Source organism: Odontesthes bonariensis, chromosome 10 (genome assembly GCF_027942865.1).
Source record: "Odontesthes bonariensis isolate fOdoBon6 chromosome 10, fOdoBon6.hap1, whole genome shotgun sequence".
In the NCBI taxonomy this organism is placed as follows: domain Eukaryota; kingdom Metazoa; phylum Chordata; class Actinopteri; order Atheriniformes; family Atherinopsidae; genus Odontesthes; species Odontesthes bonariensis.
In genome coordinates this window covers 31,033,093-31,043,241 of record NC_134515.1, presented here as the reverse complement: position 1 = coordinate 31,043,241, position 10,149 = coordinate 31,033,093, and the positions used below count along the sequence as shown (strand labels likewise).

The following is a 10,149-nucleotide window of genomic DNA, read 5'->3' as shown; positions in this document are numbered from 1 at the left end:
TAAGACCGGTTTTTTGACATTGGGCCCTTGATTTCACATTATAACATGATGTTCTACTCACCCCTGCTTGTTGTTGGTCATTTGGAGCTGTTCCGAAGATATTCGCGAGGCGTCTGGCTGCTCTCTTGAGATATTCGGCCATGAAACGGTTTCCTATGGGCAAGCTTATACAGGCACAAACTATGCTGTTTATAATTTATCAATTACTCTACACTAGCACTGATAACGTGGAGGTGCGTCGCTTACTTAAAAAAATCCGGGTTATTGTAATTTTGATTTTTTTGTCGTAAAGTGGGTGTTACTGACGTCATCGTCGTGCTACTGCCACAGGCAGCCCACAGACCTGCTGCCTATTTATTCATTCGGCTAAAATTTAAAATTAGTAACCCGGATTTTTTTAAGTAAGCGACGCACCTCCACGTTATCAGTGCTAGTGTACAGTATTAATAATTTATAAACAGCAGAGTTTGTGCCTGTATAAACTTGCCCATAGGAAACCGTTTCATGGCCGAATATCTCAAGAGAGCAGCCAGACGCCTCGCGAATATCTTCGGAACAGCTCCAAATGACCAACAACAAGCAGGGGTGAGTAGAACATCATGTTATAATGTGAAATCAAGGGCCCAATGTCAAAAAAACGGTCTTATCCTTTAAGTCGGTGAAAAGGATGTAATTCAGCAGGAAGTGTGGAAAAGGGTGTTGGTTTGGCTGTGGACAGTCAGAGGGTTGTAAAAGTGAAGGTCGATTAAGGAAGAAGTCGAAGCTTCAGGGCAGATCGCTAAAAGCAATATGCCTGAAAATAGGAAATGACGAACAACTGAGCAGAAACTGGAGTCAACATGTGCGTCCAAATGTAACCCTAACCAGGGTTAACACCTAAACAGAAGAGACCAAGGTTACAGTGGGCTAAAAAGTAGCAGTCACGGACTGTCGGGTGACGGTAGAATGCAGTTAGGAATCACCAGTCTGCAATGGGAATGGAGAGGACGCTGGAACCTTTGTTTGAAGTGGAAACGTGAAGATTTCTCTGATCATTGACGTGGGGTTGATGTCAGACTTTACCCTTAAAGTAAATGCACAGGTGGACACTTTTTTTTTTTTTTTTTTCCTCTTGTCATTCCTTCAGTCAAAAGTATATTTGGTGATGCTAAGGTCATTTTTCAGGATCTTGCAACATCTTGCCACAGAGCAGAGAGCACTCGAACTGTTCCACAGGAAGGAAATGTCAACTCGGTGGTCTGCAAACATTCTGGATCTCAATCCGATTGGAAACTTATGGTGGAAACTGAAGTGAGAGCGAGAAAAAAATATATATATATTAGATCCATGACGTGTCTCCATCCTGCGAAGCGGTTCTGCCAACTGCTCTACGAGAAAGTTGGAACCTGATTGTTGAAGAATATCTTTTTCCCTTAGAGAGAGAGAAAAGTCCTGGTTGGTTCAGGGTTCCATAATTGCTTTTCCTCAAGAATGAGTGATTTCAGATTTTTTTTTTCTGTAGAAAAAAGAAATGCAAAATATGACGATTTCAGATATGTGTTTTACGAGGCCAGAATGTTCACCTCTTAATTTCAATATTTTTGCATCATAAGTGTGGTTTGTTCATTTTTATAAATACAAAAGAAAATTAAAAACTAATCCTACAAAGAGACGTAATTCCATAATTTTTGGTTGTATTGACACAGTAATTTACTTCATCTATTGAACGGCTCACTGCTGCCTGGATGCACACAACAGATAGCGTTCCACCAGAGTGAGAAAGAAGGAGTTCTGAACGACTCGCGGGAGTGACAAACCTCTCGCACTGATCGCTAGCTTGGCCATGCATTTTGCAGTCGTCTATACACGAGTTCAAGAGAAGTAACCACAGTTAAGACCGACTGTGAAAAGGTGAACAATCTATTTTATTTGGGTGGCTTTTGGTGTCGTGTTCATTGGAAATCCTGAGGAGAAGAGATCCATCTTTCCAGTTTCAACAGCTGAGACGTCCCCAGATTATTCTCTCCAGCCGTCGACAGTTGCTTTTCCTCAAAGGTGGAGATGTCTAAGCAGCATTAAAGTACAGCCAGCAAACAAGTCATCGGTGGAATAGCTCCCAGTCCCTCCCTTTCATCCTTGGCTGCCACAGGATGACAGACTGTCGTACAGAGAGTCGCTCAGAGACTCGGGGGTCTCCAGGACTTGAGGGCGGCTGGGGGAGAGCGCTTCCTCGGGTCGCTCCCTGAGCAGCTCCAGCCCCGCCTCCCGGCTCATCTCGGGAACGCTGGGAGTACGCGTCTTTCCCCTGCGACTCACCCCCGACTGAGCCGGGACCGGCAGACTTCCTGGGTCGATGACTCGGCTGGAGGAGGGACCGCCAGCCTTCATGTTCTAAATATACGGAGAGGGATTGGAGAAAAAAAATTCAGGTCATATTGTGGAATGAGAAAAAAAGCGGGTTAAAGAACACACTGCATTTTTAATATCATTTCTGAGGGGCGAATATGGTCCTGTGTTTTTACATTCTGCACGATGTGAGCACAAATTCAGAGATATACATATACTCTACAACCTGCTAAATATTTAGTCTTTGAGTGACCCGTTCCTTTTCTCATCTGTCGTTGTCATCATGCACAGACAAAGAAAATCTCATGAGCCAGCTGTATTAAGTAAAAGACAATTTTCCACCCGACTCAACTTGTTTTTATATGAATTTTTACCCTTTATTTATTTCCTCATCTGATTTAGAGAATAAATTCAGATGTACAGATCTTCATCTCTCCTGAGGAAACGTTGTGATATGTGATGTTTATTTGATAAACATAACTGAGTCCGCCTCATGTGAAACAAAGGTTTGATGATGAGTTCTCTTGAGCAGATGATAACGTCTTTGCCCTATGAGGTCATTAACCTGGCTTCAGTTTGCATTTGAGCGTGTGCTCACCCCTCTGAATGGTGACCCAAAGGACACGGCCTCCTCCTCCTCCTCTTCCACTGCCAGGTACACCTCTGCCGGGCCTGCAGGAGTCTTCAGGTTGGGGAAAGTCCAGGTCTTCGATCGAGGCGAAAACATGTTCGCTCCGTGGACTTCTTTGTCTGCAGACAGAACAAGAAAAGTCCAAATAAGAACGATTTACAATAGTGGGTTATCAACAAAAGTCCAATTAAGGAGCAAAAGTGCTTTTCAAAAATCCAAAAGTCAGGAAAGTTAAAATGATGGAAGGTGCAACAAAAGGAAATCATGCAGTGGCCGACGTGGTTGCACAACAATTTCTCAACAAGTAATGGCTGGACAGACATAACATTTTGTACAGCTCTTCATAGTTTCCAGAGAATTAACTCCGGGTGTAAGGGGTCATCTGACAGACTTTACTGAGATACAAAGTCATTCTACAAGTAGATTCCACGTTATCGCCGAACTGCAGGGAAGAGGGAAGAATTACTCGTTCTTCATCCCAAAAATCTTAGTGATTTTCACGGCTCTTCAAGGTGTGTTCCTGTACCAGACCGTCAAAATAAAAATGTTCGAAACGTTGTGATTTCTTTCTTTTTTTTTTTATGCCTTTAATGATAGGACAGTATGAGAGAGACAGGAAGCAGGGGGCAGAGAGAGGGGGAAGACATGCAGCACAGGGCCGGCCGGTGCGGGACTGTAGCCTCTGTACAGGGGGCGCCTGCTTAACCCGCTACGCCACCCACCGCCCCTACAGCATGTTGTGATTTCTACCAGCTGTTATGTGTAAGTGGGGCGGTTTACGGTCACCTTCGTGGATGACGCTGGTTGAGCTTCTCCCCTCCAGGATGGAGCCGTACTGAATTGTGGGAATCAGCTGTTTGTGCGGCACGAAGCACTCTTCGTGTGACGTTAGCTCTCTGTCCAGGGTGCGGGCCCGTCGCCCGGCCCTTCCTGGAGATTCAGAGGAGTGATGCTCGGCCCCCGGCCTCGTCTTGGACAGGCCCTTGCCTGTTGCCCCGCTGCTGCAGTCGGGGAGGGGGAACGTACCGATGCCACTGTCCAGGGTGTATGTCGAAGCTCCAGAGCCTGCAGAGGAGGGAAGAAGCATTTAGGAGACAAGCGGGCAGCTTTGTCCAGCGTTGGTTTTCTCACAAGCTGAAGGCCAATACAAGCATCTCCCTTCAGTCTGCAAAATGTCATTTGATCAAACCCTTTAGTGTTAGATGTGTTGGAAAAGGGCTAAAAAGACGAGTGGCTTTATCATTATGTTGACGCCCTGGTCATTTTAACCTTAATATTCCTCAGAGGGAGCTGGCTCAGAAGGCCAACACACTGAACCCATGGCCACCAATGCGTTCACCAGTGTTAGTGAGTGTATGATAGAGACTGGCTGAGAAAACACAGCAAAAACTATGAAGCGCTGTATGATTGCTTCTGTGAATGTTATGTAAAAGCACCTTGAGTGGATAACAGGACCAGCAAATCTCTCTAAAAGATGCATTACCGTTTACCCACACCAGTGGTGAGGAGAACCATGCTGTACACACCATAAATGGCAGACTTGTCAGATCAGACAGTAATTCAAGGGGACTTTATTACAACATTCCATTTTTTGCGTAACAACCCAAAAATGGAAACGGATATTTTGAGCGATTTTATGTGAAAAAAAAAAAAAATCTAGAAAAAGTTGTCGAAATTGGTAAAGCAAAATAAAAAATATATCTTTTTTTTTTTTTTTTTTTTTTTAAATGGAATACATGAACAAAAGTTGTGCAGGCGTATGTATTAAGCCCTGCAAAGAGCCACCCTTTAAGACCTTTCCATATCTAGCCACCGGGAGTTTTGCCCATTCTTCAAAGCAAGACTGTTCCAGCTCCTTCAAGTGGCGTCTGAAAATCAGACCACAGATTCTCCATTGGATCGAGGTATGGGCTTTGACTTGGAACATTACAACACACAAAAACATTTCCCCTTCAACCACTTGAGTGCCGCGTTAGCAGTATGCTGAGGGTCATTGTCCCGCTGGAAGGTGAACCTCCATCCTGGCTCAAATCTCTGCAATTTCCTCGTATTCAGCACCATCCATCATTCTCTGAATTATGACCAGTGCTCCAGTCCCTGCTGATGAAAACATCCCTGCAGCATGATGCTGTCACTACCTCGCTTTACTGTAGGGCTGGTGTTTTTGGGCTGATGAGAAGTGAGCGGTGTGTTTTCCACGATGGCCAAAGAAAGTTAAGTCTTAGTCTCATCTGACCAGTTGAATTGTCGAGTCTTTGAATGTCCGTGTTTAGGCAGGTTTGTTGTGGTACCGATTCTCTCCATTCTAATTTAAATATAATTCTGATTTAATGGTGCTTCACGAGTTATCAGAGTTTCAGATTTTTTTTCTCTCACAACCCAAACTTTATTCGTACTACTCCACAACTTTGTCCTTGTGGATTCACATCACTTTTAAATTAAAAAAAAAAATAAAATTTCACTTAACTAATTTGGACATTTTTAAATAAGAATAAAATCTGGGGGGGGGGGGGGAAATAAATTACAGGTTGTACAGCAAAAAAACAAGAAAAAAGCCAAAGTGGATGAATAATTTTGCACTTAATATCCTTACTTTGCATCAGTTTTAGGAAAAAAGTTTCAAAAAAATTGAATTTCCTCAGCATCAGCTCATATACTTATTTCCCATTCTAAAGTCCCAAACTCCCAGCAGACTTTTCTTACCTGCAAAGTGTTGAGAGTGAACTGAATCGGATAGGTTTTCATCTGATGTGATCTTGCCAATTCTATCCGATCCCTGCATGAAAGAACAACAAGGAAGCACAAGCAGCTAGTAAATGGAAATCACCACTCAGGTGATGATCACAACCAATTAGATGCCAGGTCACAACTTTTTCGATCATGTCAGTCTCTGAATTACACAAGTGAAAAGTTACCTTCTCCATGTTTTCATGGCTGGTGGTGTGACTGATGATGTCGCTCTGCTGAGTGAACACTGGCTTGGAGGTCTTACAGTCAAACGAGAGGCGGCGCTGGGGCAAACTGATCATGTCCTTCCCATCCACTCTACATTTATCAAAATATAAAACTTGGGTTAAGATATTTAATGTTAGCATTCCATTGAATGCCCATTTACAGACTTACATCTTGTAGGTAGTCTAAATAGCTCTTTATCCTCGTTTAAAGACTTTATATTGAGCTAATCTAGCATGCTGCAGATCGTTTATATTTACAGCAGAGTACATCACATGCAACATGTTCAGACACGTGCAACATGTCTTGGCTTCATTAAGCTTTTAATGCATTTGGACAGAGGTGGTTTTACGTCAACATTTTACAAGACTAAAAGCTTAGATTCCCATACCTTAAACAGTCTACTGCACATACGCTTCTGTGCGGCTTCAAAATACAAATGTGTGCACTGAAAATACTAAGGTTTCGGTCATTCACAACTCCATCATTCAAACCCAAAACAACCTTTGCAAAAAGAACACTGAGCATGATGCTCATTGAAGTTGAGGCATGTAGGCATGGGAGACTACACCCCGCCCGACCACTTGGCTCTGCGGCCTCCAGGCGGCCGGCTGCCCCGTCACTCAGCGGTCCCTGCGCACCATCCACACGGTCACGGCTTTTCTCTGTTCTGCACCCCGATGGTGGAACCATCTCCCGACTGATGTCAGGACAGCTGAGTCGCTGCCCATCTCTTCAGGAAACACTACCCTGATCCGCCCTCTTAGGACATCACCTGCTCCGTCCTAGCTCCTTACGCACTTATTTGTTTCCTAAATTGTCTTTGTTTTCTAAATTGTCTTCCCATTTGTCTCAGTACCTAACTTACCGCACTTACTCTAGCACTAGTTATGCTCTTAGCTGTTTGGTTTTGGAAGGAAATGCACTTCTGATTTCTTGTGACCTGAAGTTCTTTTGCCTACCGATGTGGAACACACTTATTGTAAGTCGCTTTGGATAAAAGCGTCTGCAGAATGACCGTAATGTAATGTAATGTAATGTAAAGCTGCATTTGTTATGAGCTTGACATCCTAAGTTGTCACCTGTTTAGCAGCTGTTGCATGAAGCTGTCGGAGCGCGCTCCTCTGTACATAACAGCCAACTGTCCCTGTGCTTGGTCCATCACCACCTCACAGGAGTGGCCCCTGCCTGACCTCTCCACATAGGCCCTCTCCTCCTCCAGGGCTCTCCTCAGCCCTTCGGCCTTCTCCATCAGAGTCGAGATGTTGAGACCTTCCACTCCTTCTTTACACCTGGTGGCCATTTTCACAGAGTCCCTACCCACTGACGGAATGTTTATCTTCCACTCCTTCTTCTCGTCCTTTGCTTTGGTGGCGTCAGTCTTGCGGCTCAGTGCAGGCAGCTTACTTTTCTTCAGACCGAACCAGCTGGCAATGCCATTGGAGGCTTTTTGCTTGACCTCACTCGCCTGCCCTCCTCTGTCCTGCTCCTGGAGCTTCAGCATGTTCTCTTCAATGCCCTTCATCACTTTCTGCTCAATAGCAGAGTGGGGGCTGGGGGCCGGCTGCAGCGGCTTCTCCGCCTCAGCTGTAGGAGGTCTTGGTGGAGGAGGTGGGAGGCTGTCTCCAAACATCGGATTCTTTTTCCCTTTCCCACTGATCTTGGTCCTCTCCTCTGATTTGGATGAATAACGGGGGGCCTCTGACGACTTGCCCCCTCGGTGGACAGAAGGCCCTTGGCAAGGTTTAGATGGCGACTTTGGGGGGATTTTGTTGGGGCTGTTGCTACTGTGAGAACCAAGGCCGGCCTTAACATTGTAAGATAGATTCAAAGAGCCAGGACACTTAACGTTATTGCGTAGCACATGTGAAGCATCTGCGTTGGGAGACGGCAGGCCAGTTTTACCTTTAGAGCCCTCTGGTTTAGTCACACACAACTCTTGCTTAACCACAGCTGGAGCAGATGATTGAGGTTTGACAGCATGTTCATACAGCTGAGATGAGCCCGGATACTTCAAACCAACACTGCTACCTTTGGGCTTCCCATCCAAAGAGTCTGTGTATTTTGAATGTCTCTGCTCCTCTTTATGGATCTCAATGGGCCTCTCTGCTGTCTTGCTCCTTTCCTCTCCATGGGTGCCCTCATTCACTGTGTCAACGGGCCTGAGACCGACTTGTAGATCCTCAGAGCTCCTCAGCTTGCCCAGTGCAGCCAGTCTGTCTTTGAAAGCGTGGTGGCTCGAGTCACCTTGAGCTCTTGCTGCCCCGGCTGTGGGTCTCTTAGGGATGGATGAGGAGTCACTCCTCCGGACTGGAGGAGGAGGTGGGGTGACCTCAGACTTTGACACCCTGGCTTCTCTCATGTCTGCCTCCTGCTTCTCTGTGGTTCGTGAGTAATTTGTTCTGCCAGGAGCTTTGCTGAGGGCAGCTGAGTTGGGTAAGCTGTGATGATTAACCCACACCGGGCTGTCTGAATCCTCCTCATCGTCTGATGTGGACTCTGAAGTCGATGAGGACGACTGCTTTTGTTGAGCGGGAGGATTCAGAACACTTTCTGGTAGCGATTTAACAAGCTTCCGTTCACTGTTCACCTTTGCCTGAGGTGGAAGAGTGGTTCTTTTTTCGAAACCTTGAGTTGGTTCCTCGTCTCGAGAGCTGGACATATCACAGACATTTTCATAATGAGGAACCCTTTGAGAAACTTTGGGGGAGCACAAGGATGTGGCTGAAGGAGCCCCCAGCTTTGAGCCGGCACCGGTCTTAGGCGCAGAGAGGCTGCTGTAGCTTATGTCCTTAGTCTGTGGGGAACAACTGTCTTCGGGCTGTGGAGGGGAGGTCGGTGCCGAGTGTGTGGCTGGGTAGGACTCAGACCTGGACGGCGGGGGAGGGGGCTGTCGGCACCTCTCTGTGGTGGTGGCTCTGCGTGTGGGGACAGGAGAGTGGTACACTTCGTAGTTATTGGTGCGACAGGGGATCCTGGAGTTGCGGGTCAGCTGCGGGCTGAGGCGGATCGCTGAGGTCGGGGGCTGAGACTTTTCCCCTATCGACGGAATCTTCAAGAACTTGAGCAGTTTGGACGGCGAGTTTATGGCTGCGGCTTTGACGTCGCTGAGGCAGGAGGGGCTCGGGCTGACGGACGCACCGGCTCGGACGGATGTAGCCTCCTGATCTGCGCCGTCCTTCTCAGGGACGGATGAAGGGTCATTCGACATGCTGTTGGAGGAGAATGCCAAGCCGTTGGGAGCATCATCACTTGTATCCATGTCACAGTGGGAGATCTGTGAGCTCTCATTCACAGAAGTGGGCAGGCAGGAGGTGGCGCAAAAACTAGTGAGATCCTCGGAAACACCAGCTTTTAGGAAACCCTCAGAGTTATCCTGCTCCACCACCACCACCTCAAGGATCTGATGACCCGTTTCTGTACCTGAGTGGGTGGTGGTGCCCTCTGGTTTCTGGTAGGCTTCATTCACAGTGCAGTGTTTGGGTGGGGTTACAGACTCTCCTGGTCTGGTCTTACTGTGACATTGGCTCGTGGCAGCTGCAGGAGCAACATGGCTTTGGGTGATGGCGTTGGCTTTTGAAGGACTACAGATGTGGTTGCAGGGCTTCGGAGGACCGTCGGGGCTTCTTTTGCAGTGTAAACAGCAGCTGTTTCCTCCTTCACACTTCACCGCCCCGTCACCATTGACATGCTGGTGTGTGTCGCTGTTAGAACAGGAGCAGTGGCAGTGTGTGTGGTGGGACTTGCACGGCAGAGGGACGGGGTCCACAGTGGCCAACACAGCCTCTGTGGACATCAGCACCTGGCTGTAGTCGCAGAAAGACAAGCTTGTGGTGGAGGGGTGGAACTTCAGGGGGTCCGTCTCTTCCATTTTTCGCAGAACCTCCAGGATGTGTGCTTTCTTCTTGAAGAAGGGAGACAGGGCCTCCATTGAGGTGGCAGGGCCACGAGGGCCTGGGGAGGCATGTTGTGCGCGGTAGCCATTTCCCTTTGGAAAGAAAGAGAGATTAATATCAGCACATTATTAAAGTGGAATGGAACAATCAGCCTTTTAAGGTTGCTGTAATAAAACCTTTACTTGAAAAACCTACTCTTGATTCAGAAGTGTTGGCTCATTATAGACCAATATCCAATCTCCTTTTTATGTCTAAAGTTCTTGAAAAAATAGTTGCAGCTCAGCTTTGTGATCATTTCCACAGAAATAATCTGTTTGAAGAGTTTCAGTCAGGATTCAGAGTGCA

General features: G+C 46.7%; 1 protein-coding gene across 3 annotated transcripts in view; it reads right to left on the bottom strand.

Annotated features, from left to right (window-relative positions):
• Positions 1-570: 570 nt before the first annotated feature.
• Positions 571-10,149, bottom strand: part of nckap5l (NCK-associated protein 5-like) — a 51,014-nt gene continuing 41,435 nt past the window's right edge. For all 3 annotated transcript variants that reach the window (XM_075475255.1, XM_075475257.1, XM_075475254.1), the window contains exons 8-13: positions 6,991-9,896; positions 5,872-6,001; positions 5,660-5,732; positions 3,743-4,021; positions 2,924-3,075; positions 571-2,370 (exon numbers count right to left, since the gene is read on the bottom strand). In XM_075475255.1, the coding sequence (XP_075331370.1) occupies positions 2,110-2,370; positions 2,924-3,075; positions 3,743-4,021; positions 5,660-5,732; positions 5,872-6,001; positions 6,991-9,896 (3,801 nt within the window). In that variant the 3' untranslated portion in view covers positions 571-2,109. The remainder of the gene's footprint in view (positions 2,371-2,923; positions 3,076-3,742; positions 4,022-5,659; positions 5,733-5,871; positions 6,002-6,990; positions 9,897-10,149) is intronic.